We start from the raw sequence: 15,711 nt of genomic DNA, 5'->3' as shown, positions 1-15,711 counted from the left end.
AGTAAGAGAATCCCAAATTATATACCCTGCAAATAGTAAGCCCAAGGGAGGTGGGAATGGCTATATTAGAGATCTATCTAATATAGAGATATGTATATATATATATATTTAAATATATTAGAGAAAATATATTCAAAGACAAAGACTATCGCCTGACATAAAAAGTAATAAAGATATAAGCGTCAATTAATCAGGAACACAGAATTTATAAATGTACTTGCACCCAATAAAAGAGCTGCAAAATATATGAAATGAAAGTTGGCAGAATAAAAAGAAAACCAGACTTTCCCACAATTATAGGTGGAGATTTTTCATACTTCTGCCTCAGCAATTGATACAGCCGGCTAAAGAATCAATAAAAATATAGAACATCTTTGTGACCTTCCCAAGCACAATAGAAAACAAACTAAAGAAAATCTGACCAATTTGCCACAACGAGCTCTCCACCTGCAAGTCCACCCGTTCCGACTCCGCCGCCTGTTGACCGGCCGTCGTTCTGGTGGAAAGTCAACTTGCCCGGGCTTTTGCTTCCGGAGGCTCGGAGCCTGGGAACAGCGGGCCCCGGACCCCTCGCGCGGGCCAGTCGCTACAGTAACATTTCGCCTCCTCACGTGCTCTCCCCGGCCAATCATTTGCTCCGTAAAGCACGCACCGCCGAGAACTTTCTCGCTTCTTCGCCTGGGGGCTTCTGGGATAGCTGGGAGCCCACGCGGCCTTTTCACCGAGTGCTTGGGAGAGTCGGTCACACGGTTTCCGGCTGTGAGGCTGAGGCGACTTCTTCAGACCCTTCTGAGCGGGAGCGCGGAGTCAGCGGCCACCGAGCGGGAGCAGGTGAGGCTCTGGGCACGGGCCTTGCCGGGGCCGGGACTTCGGAGGCGCCGGCAGCTGCCCGGGCGGGGAGCCGGGGTGGGTGAGAGGGTGGCGGGAACAGAGGGCTCGTATGGGGGACCGGAGGGCGCGAACACCGGGCGTGCATGGGGAACCGGGGCGCCCGGGGGCCGGAACAGAGGGCCCGCGTGGGGGGCCGGGGGCCCTGAAGAGAGGGCTCGTGGGGGGGGGGCCGGAACAGAGGGCCCGCGTGGGGGGCCGGGGGCCCTGAAGAGAGGGCTCGTGGGGGGGGGGCCGGAACAGAGGGCCCGCGTGGGGGCCCGGGGACGGGAACGGAGGGCTCGCATGAGGGACCGGTGGGGAGGGCTCCCGGGTGAGGAGACGTCTGAGGGGAGAACTAACGCCGAAGCACGTGGGCGTGTGGGAGCGGGGCGTGGGGGGGGGGGGCTCTGGGGCAAAGGTTGGGCGGCTGAGGGAAGGGTTCCGTGGCGTCGGAGGCTGAGAGGAGGCTTGCCGGCTGAGGGGGGGGGTCTGGAGGGCGCTCCGGTGGGGGCTAAGGAAGGCTCCCGCGTGCCAGAGGCTGGAGGCTTGAGGGGAGCACTGCCGGCGGCTCCGGGAGGAGGGAGGGGCGGGAACGATTCCCAGGTGGGGTGGTGAGACGGCAGGTTGGCCGCTGGGAGGGTGGCGGCCAACTTCAGGGGCCAGGGGGAGAGAGCTACTGGCCACAGGTGTGGGGGGTGCAGGAGAGGAAGGGCACCCGGTGCCCCAGACGCGGTGGGAGGGCTAACGGTTACTCTGGGGAGGGGCGGAGGGGGAAGGGCGCCCTGCTGAGGTGAGGGAGGATGGGGAGGCGTCGGGGGAGCTACCCAGCTGTGTGGCGGTGGAAGGGGGAGCGGGAAAGAAGGGCGCCAACTGCCCCTGGCAAGAAGTTGGGGGGCTCCTGCTCTGGGTTGGGGACGGAAGGGCCCCTGCCAGCAGGCGCCAGTGGGAGGACTCCTTGGTGTGGGGAGGCCGTAGGGGATGGCTAACGACCAAGCGAGTGCAGGCGAGGACGCGGGGGCCACGGCGGAGGGTGACCGCCTGCCTGCCGGTGTGGAGAGCAGGGGAAGGAGGGGTAGCGGCTGGGAGGAGGCACGGAGAGGAAGGCTAGTGTGTAAGCATGCCAGGGCGCCCCGCTTCCGCTTCCGGGGACTGGAAGTGCGCTGCCCGCCGGTGGGGCGCGGTACTGAGGACGCTTTGCTGTGCGCCTAAAGCATTGGGCCTGGGTGCGGGGAGGGGGTGCTCTGCAGGGTACCGCCACTGCCAGAGGCCATGGGAGGGTTCTTGAGGGGCTTCGGAGCCTCTGTGGGGGATGGAATAAGGATCCCCGCAGTGGGAGGGGCAAGCCCTTGTCCTCCACAGAAAATATATTCTTTACAAAGGTGCTTTGTAAAATCACGCAGATACATTGTATGTTGGGCCATAGAAAAGTCTCCATAGATTTTAAAGTATTGTGCTTTTGCATAATAAGTTCTCTGGTCACAGGGGAATTTTATTTAAAATTATTAAGGATAACACTTTTAAGTATTGGAAACCCATGGCTCAAAGAAGAAAGCATGAAGGAACTTAGAAAATATTTTAAACTGAAAAATAAAAACCCCCCAACTTACTGAAATTAGTGGGAGGCAGCCAAAGAAGCAATTAGAAGAAAATGTATTTTTCTAAATACTTACATTAAAAAAGAAAAAGGGCATAAAGTCAATGATCTAATGGTCCATTTAAAGAAACTATAAAAAGAAAAATAAGTAAATGCAAAATGAGCTGACTGAAGAAATACTATAGCTAAGAGAAGAAATGAGTAATAGAAAGCAAATTATAGGGGCACCTGGGTAGCTCAGTCAGTTAAACGTCCAACTTTGGCTCAGGTCATGATCTCATGGTTCTTGGGTTCGTGGCTCGCATTGGGATCTGTGCTGACAGCTCAGAGCCTGGAGCCTGCTTCAGATTGTGTCGCCTTCTCTCTACCCTCTCCCACTTGTGCTGTATCTCTCTCAAAAATAAACAGTAAAAAAAAATTTTTTTTTAAAAGAAAGCAAATTATAGAGACATTGAACAAAGCCGTATGTTGGGTTTAAAAAAAATTTTAGAGAGAAACAAGGGGAGCCTGGGTGGTTCACTGGGTTAAGTCTCCAACTCTTGGTTTTGGCTCAGGTCATGATCACACAGTTTGTGAATTCAAGTCCCACACTGGGCTCCATGCTGACAGTGCGGAACCTGCTTGGGATTCTCTCTGTCTCCCTGCCCCTCCCCAGCTCTCTCTCTCTCTCTTTGTCTCACTCTGTCACTCAGAAATAAATAAATAAACTTAAAAATTAAAAAACTCTTTTAATGTTTATTATTTTTGAGAGAGAGGGAGGGAGAAAAGGAGAGGGGGAGGGGCAGAGAGAGATGGAGACACAGAATCTGAAGCAGGCTCCAGGCTCTATGCTGTCTGTCAGCACAGAGCCCGACATGGGGCTTGAACTCATGAACCTGACTCATGAGTTCGTGACCTGAGTCGAAGTCAGAGGCTTAACTGACTGAGCCACCCAGGTGCCCCCCAAATTTTTTTTAAAGAGAAACAAAACTGATAAAGCCCTATTGAGACTAATCAACAAAAAAGGAAAGGAACACTACCGATATCAGGAATGAAAGAGGGTTGTCGCTATAGATCAGACACATATTAAAAAGAGAAGGGAGGGTATGTTAGGAAAAATTTACATCAAAAATTTGAAACCTTGACATATTCCTTGGAAAGAAAAAGCAACTTCCTAAAAGTGATACCAGAAAAAAAGAGAAAATGTGACTAGCTCTATATCTAGTAAATAGATTCATATAGTATCAAAAAGGTTTGAAAAATCAAACAAAGCAGGAGGAGAGGCACAACAGGCCACCACCGTGCAGAGCACGGGGCTGTGGCTGTGTGGTGGAGTGGACTGTGTGCTATGAACATGCCTTTCACCCCTTTGCAGTCACGGGCTGAGGCTCACACTCTGACAGTCTGTGTGCCCCTCTCCAATCATTTCTCTCCGCCCTCAGGTTCTCAGCAATGGCGACGGCACTGGCAATGCTGCGTGACTGGTGCAGGTGGATGGGCGTGAATGAGCAACGCTCGCTGCTCATCCTGGGCATTCCCGACGACTGTGAGGACCAGGAATTCCAGGAGGCCGTGCAGGCTGCGCTACGGCCCCTGGGCACACACCGAGTGCTGGGCAAGGTTTTCAGAAAGGAGCTCGGATCCAGGGTTGCTTTGGTCGAGTTTCCTCAGTATTTAAACCGAAGTTTGATCCCCCAACAAATACCAGGCAAGGGAGGGCCCTGGACTGTGGTCTTCCTGCCCCAGGCCCCAGAGTCAGAGTCACAGGATAGACCCAGTTTCCCTGCACAGGCCCAGAGGCAAGCAGGGTTTGGCCAGGCAGGTGCGGCAGAAGCGGGGGGTGAGGCAGGAGATGGACGTGAGGAAGGGCACAGGGGTGAGGCAGGAGCCGCAGGAGGGGAAGGGCACGGGGGTGAGGCAGGAGCCGCAGGAGGGNTGAGCAACGCTCGCTGCTCATCCTGGGCATTCCCGACGACTGTGAGGACCAGGAATTCCAGGAGGCCGTGCAGGCTGCGCTACGGCCCCTGGGCACACACCGAGTGCTGGGCAAGGTTTTCAGAAAGGAGCTCGGATCCAGGGTTGCTTTGGTCGAGTTTCCTCAGTATTTAAACCGAAGTTTGATCCCCCAACAAATACCAGGCAAGGGAGGGCCCTGGACTGTGGTCTTCCTGCCCCAGGCCCCAGAGTCAGAGTCACAGGATAGACCCAGTTTCCCTGCACAGGCCCAGAGGCAAGCAGGGTTTGGCCAGGCAGGTGCGGCAGAAGCGGGGGGTGAGGCAGGAGATGGACGTGAGGAAGGGCACAGGGGTGAGGCAGGAGCCGCAGGAGGGGAAGGGAACGGGGGTGAGGCAGGAGCCGCAGGAGGGGAAGGGCCCGGGGGTGAGGCAGGAGCCGCAGGAGGGGAAGGGCCCGGGGGTGAGGCAGGAGATGGAGGCGCGGAAGGGGCTGCAGGCCAGGCCGGGGCTGAAGGTGAAGCCAGAGAGTCCGATGAGGAGGGAGCTGCTGGTGACACGGGAATTGCAGGGGTGACGGGATCTGTGAGTATGGCAGGAGCTGCAGGTGAGGCAGGGCCTTCAGGTGCGGAAGGAGGCGTGGGTGTGGCAGGAGCCATCGAAACGGCAGGATCCTGGACCCAGCACTGGCGCCTGGCCTGGCAGCCTGTGCTGGAAAGTATGGCCTATGTGGGCCTGAGAACCTTCTCTGGGCTGGAAGAGCCAGACCGAGAGGAAGGGTCCTTTGAGAGCTGGCTGGATCACACCGGCGACATGCTCTATCTGTGGTGCCACGTATCAGAAAGGGAGAGGCGGAGGCGGCTGGTGGAGAGCTTGGACGGCCCCGCGCGGGATCTGGTGTGCGGCCTCCTGGCAGAGAATCCCGACACCCCTGTGCAGGATTGCCTGGCCGCACTGATCCAGGTGTTTGGGGACAGGGACACCCGCATGACCGCACGCCTGAAGTTCCTGACCTGTGCCCAGCTGCCCCAGGAGACCCTCCGTGCCTATGTGATGCGCCTGGAAGGCCTGCTGCAGTCGGCCGTGGAGAGTGGCGCCATCCATCCCGCCACTGCAGACCAGCTCCGCACCCAGCAGGTGCTGATGCGGGCCCGCCCCAACGAGATGCTCCAGGTCAAGCTGAAGAGGATGCGGCTGGACCGGAGACCGCCTGGCTTCACGGGCATGCTGCGGCTCATTCGGGAGACCGAGGCGTGGGAGGCCACCTCGGCTAGGAGCGAGCAGTTCCAGGTGGAAGAAGGGGCCTGTGCGGGCACTGGGGGCCCGGCCGCTGCCTGGGCGGCCGCTGCCTGGGCGCCCCCGGCCAGCAAAGGTGCTTCCCAGGCTGCCCTGGCCAACCTAGGGGCCAGCGAGGCGGTTCCTGGCACTGCCGAAGCCTCTGCGGCCGCTCCTGAAACCCGTGATGCTGCCAGGGCAGCCCCTGCCCCCGAGGAGGCCCCCAAGCGCTTCCCTGCCACTCAGGAAGATGAAAATGCTCCCACCTCTGCGGGCCCAGGTCAGGCAAGACCCTCAGAGGCGCCTGGGGGCCCCGGCCCTACCCAGAGGGGCAGCACTTCCAGGGAGGGCCCAGGAGGTCCTGGCTGTGAGCCAGAGGGCCTCGCTCAGGCAGGAGCCCAGGAGGCTGGGGAGCCCCTGGAGGAGGGGCTCACGCCCATCCCGGAGGAGTCGGGAAACGAGGATGGGGCTGGGGGGATGAGCTCCCCCAAGTCCTCCTCGGGCAAATAGGCTCAGAGGCAGGGGGAGGCCACGCCAGGGCAGCAGCCTCACCCCACATGGAGGGAACAACCCACCGAGCCCAAATTCCCAGGACCCCACCTTCCCAGGGCACCCCAGCCGCCACCGTCGGCCCTCCCAGCGGACCAGGACGACCATACTTGATGCGAGACGGGGCAGGGACAGGTGCCCCCTCCCATGGCAGCTCCACACCCAGCGCCAGCCCCAAACGCTGCCAGTTCAGGCAGCCAGCCTGGGAAACACCCCTGCGTGGCTGGCCCTAGCCTCTGCGAGGGGCACCTGAAAATGTCTGCCACCCACCCTGGCCTGGGAGATGTTAGGGGCCGTCTCAAGGGTGCCAGCCCCTCGGGCCTCCCAAGAGGAGGTCGCTCGCTCACTGACCCCTGGAGCACGTTGCTCCATGTTCTGGGAAGCCCACTTGTGTCTCTGTAGGCCCCTTAGTGACCCCCCGTGTCAAGTGGCGCTCCCCCTGCTCCCCCTACACACACGCTAGCTACCATTCCCGTGCAGAGCCCCGAGGTGTGCAGGAGCCCGCGGTGGGTGTCCTGGCCTAAGGCAGCAGCCACCTCTCAGCCCGGGTGCGTGCCACGAGCTTCAGCGCGAGCCCAGGCTCTGCTCGCTCTCGTGCAGTGTCGTGAGCTCAACATCTATCTGCTTTCTTGGTGTAGATTTAGGCCAGCCGCTGCTTGTTCTTGGGGAGGTGTGTGTGTGTGTATGCGCGTGTTCTTATCTGAGCAGCCGCCCCCACCCCGCCCCGGAGGCCTCTGGAGCCCAGTCCCAGGAGACGGCGGGAAGGGAAGGACGGAGGAGGGCGCGGCGCGGCTGGTGCTCACCCCGTGACCTCAGGAAGGAAGAACTGGACCAAGGACAGAGGTGGCCTGCGGGAGTCTCCACCAAAACCGCGCTCCGATGTGCCACTCTCTTGTCACTTGTGACTCCGTTTCTTTGGCTTGTCCGCGTGTCCCCTGCTGCGTTTTCCAGAGTCTTGTGACTGTCCTGAGCAGGCCCTAGGCCAGGCCCAGGCCCCAGCGTGTCGGCCAGAGGGGAGGGTGCCCTGGAGTGAGGGTCCATGGCCAGCGCCCGTCATCCTGGCCAGAGGCCGATCGTGGGGCCCTCAGGAGGGGAGACTATGGCAGGAGGGCCACGGTGTTGGGGGGAAGACTGGCACCCCGTTTGGGGCCCCGAGAGGAGGGGTGCCGTGACCTGTGGGCTGTAGTGGCCGTTAGACGTTTCTGTCTGTGTTGTCACTCCCTCTCTTCACTAAGTGTTTATGTTCAATAAAGTTCATTGAATGTTTCAGCTGAGTCTTGCCTCTGCTATGGGTGGGCGAGGGAAGGGTCACCTGGGGTTGGGAGAGGGGGCCAGAAAAAAATTCTTGTTCACCTATGGGAGGCTTCTCCAGTGAGAAGCTAGGGTAGGCAGTTTGCCAGGAAAACTAGGATATGATCAGGGCCTTTCTTGTATTTGATAGGTGAATTACAAAGTTTTGGGGTTCCATTGGTTCTCATCTTGGGATGGTCCTTTTCCCTTTGAAATTGAGTGGGTGTAGTCCTGTTTTTTTCCCTACCAGGCTGAGGGGTCACTGGCTTCCAGTTCCTGGGACTGAGTATTGTTTAAGGTGTGTGATGCATGGAGTGGGACCATTCAACCAAGAGCTGTCATGTCTCCAAAGCCTATAGCATCCTTGGTGACAGAGCCAGCATTAAAAAGTGATAGGATTTTTGAGAAAAAAAAAAAAAAAAACAAATGTATTTTAATTTGAAGTATTCTAAATGTGAAAATCTTAGCATGGAATAACATTGACAGTACTTACTGAGCAACTGATGATCTTTAGACACTTGTGGGGTTTCTGGGAGAATGGGTCCATTTTCATACCCCCTCAACCTGCAAAAAGACTTAACTCTCAAGGCAAAGAAAAAGATGGGGCTAATGGGATGCACAATGAAGGAGGACCCACAAGAGCTGGGGGAGGAGAAGGTTTGCTCTCTGAAGGGGTAATGTTCAGGAATGGGGGGGTAGTTGGGTTTCACACTAAGGACAGTGGCAAGTCGTCAGACAATTTGGGTGATCCCGGTGGACACTGCTCATTCCTTCTGTCCCAGGAATTTGCCATTTGATGATGCCACCTATGAAAGGAGCAGAAAATGCCAGATTGGCACTCCGCCAGCTCCCGCTGCAGCTAGGGCCTAGGCACATGAGCAGGACCCATCCATCAGATGACTCTGAGGCCAGAGATGGGAGGAAGTGGGGGCCCCACAGATTGCTCTCAGATGGGCTGGCAGCAGCAGGGGCAGCGAGACCTGTCTCCCGAGGAGCAGCCGCAGCTGCGGTTCCCATGGCAGCATCCGTGTCCTGCGTCAGTGCCGAAAGTCACAGTGTCTGTGCCCGCTGCCGTAGGAGTGCCTTCAGTGCAGCACAGCGGTGTGATTCAGACCCTTGTTCCTCTCTGCAAAGCCTCCAGGACTGGCTCTCTGGCCCTCCCCAAACAGCCATGAGACACCTGCCATTCTTCAGCTAATCTGTGCTGCTGGCAGCTCAGGGGGATGTGATTGCTAAAGATGACACAGTACGGGAGGGACCGAGTGACCCCTGCTGAAAGAGCACCCACTGTCCGCACAGGAGCAGACATTTGTACTGGCAGCTGGGAGTTGGGGCCATGTCTAGTGCCTCCAGGGCAGGTTGGGGATAAGCAGGCCTGGGGAACTCCCGGTGTAGACCCCTGGGGCATGGGGCAGTGTGGGTGGGCCTTTGCCTCTTGTATCTTGGGACTAGTGCTACAGCTGAAGACTGAGGCGGGAGTCAGTCTGGTGGAGAGCGGGGAACCCCCAGTCTGGGGTGAGCAGCAGGGTGCACGTCCCTGCCTGAGAAGCCCTCCCAGGCCCAGGGGAAGTTTGTGTGTGTGTTAGAGGAAGAACACGTCGGCTGACATCAGCCTGCTGAGGGGGTGAGCAGACTGGTTGCTGGGGGAGCTCCTGACCCCAGTTCCCCAGAGCTTCTGGTGCTTCACTCATGTTCCAGATGGGGTAGTCAGAGACGTCTTCACAGGCCTTGATAACATCTTTCACATTTCCTTCTCAGTTTCCTTCGTCTGCCCTCTGTCTGGCCCACAGTGCAAGTCCACGTCGGTCTAGCTCCTTCCTGTCCCTGTCTGTACTCTGGGGCAGCTGGTAGAGTCCTGAGGAGTTGGTGCGGGGGGCTCTACCCCACCAGTCACACCCTTTGCAGTGGGTGGGGCCAGATCCGTGGCTGACAGTTGGCTAAGAGTGGCAGCTTGGAGAGAGGACTGCCCTCCCTGAAGCCTAGTGCAGCTGCTGCTGGCACCCCCAGCGGGCCGCATGCCTGTTCCAGTCCCAGCCCAGCTCCTGTCTGTAGAGGGAGTGACTGTACTCAGCAGAAGACCAATAAGACCCCACTATGGAGCGCCCCGAACAATGAAATAGAGGGAAACCTGCTGGCTGCTTGAGGGAGGAGGGAAACGTTTTGCTCTTGGAGGGCACTCGGGAACTGGCCTTGAGCAGCTCCCCAATAGGGGCTTGGCACAGGGGGCTGAGTCTTGCTCTGCAAACACATTCTGATGGCCACACTGGGCTTCAGGGGACAAGTCCACCAGGGCAGGGCTGTAGAGACTCTCCCAGCAGCCAGGTCCCCAGGGAGCCAACAATTTCTGGGTAAGCAGGGATCTAGGCTCAGGGTGGCCTTGAGGGAGACCTTGGTGAGCCTATGTCCCAGCGGCCACCTTGCGGGCCCCACAGCTGTCTTTTCGAAGGTTTAGGGCTGAGACGCAGTGCATGCTTGTTCCCGTAGTGGCCAGCTTTCATCATTGTTGTGTTAAGTTGCTGTTCTTGCCATCTGGTGCATTCCAGATGTGCTGGGATCTCGGTGGACTTAGGAAGCTTGCCAAGAGGGCCACACCAGGAACTCAGGCTTGAGCTGGCTCCCGCACTGCTGCAGGGACGGCGCTTCCTAGCTGTGCTCTCCACAGGACTGGCCCCTGGCGGTCCCCCTCAGTGATCCTCTCTCTCAGCCATCCCCCCCCCCCCCAGCACCAGTGGAGACAGGTGCAGGTGTGGACAGCACTGTGGGAGGCTCTGGGAGCCAAAGACACACGTGCTTCTGAAACAAAATGGATGACCCTTCACCACATACAGGGGTGTTGGGGAGGGGCAGAGGAAGCAGGGAGGCACCCCCGGATAGAGGACAGCATTTATCAAGTAAAGCATGTCCACTGGGCTAAGCTGCAACTAGTTCTCCCAGAATTCCCTGTCCTGTACTGTCCTGAGTTAGGGTTGCTCGCAGGAGAAATTTGCATAAGAATTGGAAGGGAGAGATGAAGCAAGAGTTATTTACAAACATACTCATGAGGTCAGTATAGGTCAAGTGTTCTTGACCTGCTGCTGCCACCAAATTGCCTCCTTCCACTTCTCCAAGTGCTGGGCCAGGGGTGAGTGTGGCTCCATGGGGACAAGTACACCTCCTGCAGGTCACCTGCCTCATCCAGGTGTGAAATGGTGGGACGCAGGTGTGGCTTCCAGTTTGTTCTTTCCCCTCCAGTTCTCACCATCTCTGCTTCCCACATGCCAGCTCTGCTGTAATCAGGCCCCAAAGGAGCTGTCCCTGGACCAAGAGGGGTAATAATCCCTGTGCTACATCACCTGTCTCCCTTGCGAGGGAGTTCCGATTTCGAAGGAACCTTAACCGGCAGGCACACCGCGGCCTGGCCGTGAACAAGGCCCTGACCCACCCTGCTCACAGAGACCTCCCGGCCCTGGCTGCCCGGCCCTGGCTGCTGGCTCCTTGTTGCCCCTTGCTCCACTCTGTGCTCCCGGGACATGCTGCCCTGACGCCTTGCGCTCCTTAGTACCTTGGCCTGCCAGGGGCTGCTTCAGGTCACGTTCTCTTTTAACTTGTTCTGAAGTGAATGAGAAGGTCCACAATCTAGTGCCCTGCAGGCTCATGATTTGAGAACAGCTCAGACTCAGGAATTGCCCAAGAAGCCTCATCTTGCCCGTCCAAGGGGCCAGAGCCAGTCCAGAGCTCCCTGTGACCGGCGCAGCCAGAGGGAGGCTGGAGCCAGGGGTGCTCTGCGCTCATGCCGAGGTATCAGCCGCCTGCAAAAGATACCTACTTAAGAAAGGAAATTCCGTCAAGGCCTTGGCCTCTTTCCCTCTCTAGTCACACAGAAGAATGATGGGCTGGCTTTGCTTCAAAGAGGAAAACGGCATTGGGAACTGCAGCAACTCCAAACCGCAAATTAGGATGCTGTCCAGCCGTGTCTGGATGGGGGTAGGGAGCCAGCTGGGTCAGCAATGCCTCCTCAGGAAGGGGGCAAGAATCAGACTGCTCGTGGGTCAAGGATCATAGTCTGCAAAGGCATAGACAAATAGAATACACATCTCTGGCTAGACCGATGAAACTTAGGGAGAGGCCTCAGGAGCTGTGGAGCATCACTACAGAGACTCAGATAATGTGGAAGCCAGAGACAGTGTGGACGTGTGGGCAAAATCAAGCATGTTCACAACCCATCATGGGTCCTATGCATAAACTGGCAACAGCAACAGTTACACACATAATACGAGGAGGAAAGGAACAGAAGCCAAGAGCAGATGAAAAGTACATCACAAGGAGAAATTGCACAAAAAATACAGGAAGACTCTAGACAAAAACAAAACAAAAAACAAAAGAAACCAAAACCACAAAAAAACCCTCTACAGATGCAAAGCAATTCTAGAAAACATGATTTCTCAAAAGCAAAGAGAATTTCGTTTTTCAATTTATTTATTTTGAGAGACAGAGAGGCAGAGAGAGACAGAGAGACAGACACACACACAGAGAGAGAGACAGAGAGAGAGAGATGGGGCGGGGGGGGGGGGAGAGAATCCCAAACAGGCTCTGTGTCGTCAGGACAGAGCTCCCTGATGTGGCGCTAGATCCCAATACCCTGGGATCAACACCTGAGCCAAAATCAAAAGCTGGACACTTAGCTGACTGAGCCAACCAGCTGCCCTGGAAAAGAGAACTTAAAGAAGAGATGATGAGAAAATAGAAGGAAATGAGAGGAAGGTAGCAGTACTCAGAAAAGAATTGGAAGAGAGAAATACAAATATTACCGTAATAAAAGCCACACTAAGAGCAATTCACACTTTGAATAAATACGACCAAGAGACCACATACATAATGGCCACATATTTGTCTTGTACAAAATGAGAGAGAGCAGGGGCTTGGAGAGAAGCTAGAAAAGGAAATTATATACACACGCGTGTGTGTGTGTGTGTGTGTGTGTGTGTGTGTGTATACAGGAAAAATTGGTATTCCTGTAAAAGAGAACAATAGAGAAAAGAACAATCCCATCCAACTTGTCTGTCAAGACAAAAAGCATAAAGTCAGAATGACAGCTGAACAATAAAGAGAAATCTAAACCAAGAACATAGAGATGGAAGAGCAAAGCTGAATCTGTGTACGTGCAGAACTAATCCTACACAAGTGTGGGATTTTGCAGTCATACCTGTCCCGCTCTAGGACACAATGCAAATCTTAGAAATCTTGACAATATAAAAGTCATCATGTAGCACAAACCAGAGGTGGAAAGCTGACGGGTGGGAGGAAGAGCCTGGGATGATTTCTCTTTTAGAATGGGGTCACTGGATACTGTGTTGGATCATGAAAGCAAGCATAATGTTTCCAGTATTTCAAAAGCTTAGTATTTTTCATAGTTTCATTCCTTAACTTTTGCGAGATCTTTAAGGAACTAAGACTTCCCGTAAAGAAACATTTATTACAATTTCAACAATTCTTTTCATTTTCTGTTTTTTCTTTGTTCACAAATACTTGTGTATTTGTGTGTAATACTTTATTATTTATTTATTTATTTATCTATCTATTTATTTATATTTGAGAGAGAAAGAGAGCATGAGTGGGTGAGATGGGGAGAGAGAGTGAGAGAGAGAGAGACAGAGATGGGGGGAAGAGAGAGAGAGAGGGAGAGAGGAAGATAATCTTAAGCAGGCTCCATGATAAGTGTGGAGCCTCACACGGAGCTCCATCCCATGACCCTGGGATCATGAGCTGAGCCGAAATCAAGTCAGACGCTTAACTGACTGAGCCACCCAGGTGCCCCTTGTGTGTAATACTTTATAATAAACACTGCATGTGTCATGACTCCATTTTCACTGAGATATAATACCCATACCATTTTAGTGTATAATTCAGTGTATTTAGTGCTGTATATTCACAAAGCTGTATGGACATTATCACCATTGACTTCCAGGACATTCCCATTGTTCTAAGAGGAGACTCTGTGCCCATTATCAGGCACTCCCCATTCCTTGCTCTCCCAGACCCTGGAACCCACTGATATATTTTTGTCACTATGGATTTGCCTGTTCTGGACATTTCATATCAATGGAATCATACACTATGTGGCTTTTTGAGTCTGGCTTCCCTCACGGAATATACTGGATGATGTTATTTTGGGGAAATAGTTTTGTCTCCCTTACTTCTTCATGCATCTGTCCATCTTTCTATCATTGCACACCTGGGGCAGTGTTAATGATGGGAATTTCTAGGTGCTGGGATTTGGGCTAGATCATCTCTTGACTTTTCCGGAACACTTGACTTGTTCCACCATGAATGTACCCTCTCGTTTCCTCTCCTTGCTAGTTGCCTCATGGTTATCTCTCTCTCTTGCTTATTTCTCTGGGAAGTATTTCCTGTATCTCTTCTATACGCAGTTGTCAATTGAGTGAGAACAGGGCCTGGGACATAGTAAGAATCAGAAAGAACAGGAAGAATCAGGAAGTGCACTAAGGTGCTGAAATAACAGCACTTTCTGATAGATTGGTGAGGTATGTGAGCCTGTGGTTGAGGAAGAGAAAGGAGTAGATGTGCTCCTAACCTGGGCTTTTCTCAGGTTGTGAGAGGGAAGGACCCTGGGCTAGGAACAAACAGGAAGCCATTGGGCCAGAAGTCAAACAATGCCTTACTCAATGTGCCCTGCTGGAATTGGCCTCTGCCACCACACCAGCATGTATAGCCACAGGCTCATAGGATCCCTCCTTGTAGTCTCCTTTCTAGATCAAGGTGGCTTTTGTGGCTGGTGTGGGAAGCAAGCTCTGAGGACACACATGGTTTATGTGGAGAAAGAGATTGGAGTCTCAACAAGCTACTCTTGTGTCAATCTGTGCTTGGGGTGTGTGTGTGTGTGTGTGTGTGTGTGTGTGTGTGTGTGAGAGAGAGAGAGAGAGAGAGAGAGAGAAGAAAGGGAAGAAGGAGAGAGAAGAGAGGGAGGAGAGTGTGTGGGAGCCTCCCATAGATGGATCTAGGCACTCTCTATGGGAAACCAGCACTTTCCAGAGCCCCGTGGAGCGCTCCCACAGTATCACGCCTCCCCAGATCTGGAACTGCATTGGGTGACAGAACAGGCAGGAGGCCAGAGTTATTATTGCTCCCCAGCAGCCTCCCAGTAAGAGATGGGAGAGGGCACTGCAAGCCAGGTCTGGTTCCAAACAACAGCTGCAGAAGCTTGGCTTGGCTTGAAACTTCCCAACGTATGCAGAGGGAAGCTAGCGCTCTTCCTCTCTCTCTGTCTCTGTCTCTGTCACTGTCTCTGTCTCTCTCTCTCTGTCCCACACACAAACACAAAGCCTAGAGGCCCTTGTGGAAAGCTGAGACCCCACTGGGTACAAGGTAACCCTGTGTGACTTCCAGTCAAAGCCAAAAATGATCTAGCCTTTCCTGTTCTGTTTCCTAGACAACGCGTTTTGTGTAATCACGGTCAAGGCAACGTACATTTCTGTTCAGAATCAAGGTCGCAGTATAACACTAATTCACCACGGCAACAGCAGACTACTCATCTGACATGGGTGATGGGATTTGCAAGGGAAACCATATGCAGAGTGCTAGTTCCCAGCCAAGTGATCTAGCCTTTAGGTACAATGAATCTGCACCACAAAATAGACTTTCCTTTGGTGGAATATGGAATTCACAGCCTTAAAAGGCACAGAATCCCTTATAAGTTCAACATAAGTGATTTTCCCAAGACAGCCAACCAGGCAGATGGTGCCACTGGTAACCGATGTGTCACAACAGGAGCCATCCTACCTGACCTGGCTTTAGGGGTTTAGTTCCATCTGCAAATTCATACAAGTCACCTTGCCCTTTGTAAACAAGCACTGCACTGTTCCCAGTCAAGTTAAGCATTTGATGAACTCTGACACTAGCTCATTATGGGACTAAAGCCTCCTGCCCTTTTGTAAGTCTCAGATGAATGAGTTCTGGTAGTCAGTCGTTCTAGAACAAAACCTAGATTAAGATTTGATCCCACTCTTAATTTCCTGGCCCAAGGACAATTGTCAGTCACCCCCTAGCTCACACTTCTCTTCTCTGGCAGCGTCTTCTTTGTTTTGGTTAAGTGTAGGTCTGGGGCCATTATGCAGTCTGTGGGTCACCTGCTTGGATAAAGGAGATAAGGAGGAGCCAGGGAGTCCCACAGGCCTATGCAGTCATGAACATCACCTAGAATGGTCT

At 54.2% G+C, this 15,711-nt stretch overlaps 1 protein-coding gene across 1 annotated transcript; it reads left to right on the top strand.

The window, feature by feature from the left end:
• The first annotated feature begins 742 nt into the window (after positions 1 to 742).
• PNMA6E (PNMA family member 6E) lies at positions 743 to 7,493 on the top strand. Its single transcript, XM_039219270.1, has 3 exons — positions 743 to 831; positions 3,886 to 4,301; positions 4,868 to 7,493. Exons 2-3 carry the CDS (start codon positions 3,896 to 3,898, stop codon positions 6,178 to 6,180), a joined length of 1,719 nt encoding a protein of 572 aa, XP_039075201.1. The 5' UTR covers positions 743 to 831; positions 3,886 to 3,895; the 3' UTR covers positions 6,181 to 7,493.
• The last annotated feature ends 8,218 nt before the right edge of the window (positions 7,494 to 15,711 follow it).

The sequence above is a fragment of the Hyaena hyaena genome, unplaced genomic scaffold, assembly GCF_003009895.1.
Source record: "Hyaena hyaena isolate Hyena2069 unplaced genomic scaffold, ASM300989v1 scaffold_808, whole genome shotgun sequence".
In the NCBI taxonomy this organism is placed as follows: Eukaryota; Metazoa; Chordata; class Mammalia; order Carnivora; family Hyaenidae; genus Hyaena; species Hyaena hyaena.
Note: the sequence above shows the minus strand (reverse complement) of the source record. Positions and strands in the feature narration are given on the sequence as shown.

Coding starts and splice junctions, on each gene's coding strand:
- PNMA6E (XM_039219270.1), top strand. CDS start 3,896: ATGGCGACGGCACTGGCAATGCTGCGTGACTGGTGCAGGTGGATGGGC. Junction 4,302..4,867: donor GGGTGAGGCAGGAGATGGAC/GTGAGGAAGGGC, acceptor GGGGTGAGGCAG/GAGATGGAGGCGCGGAAGGG.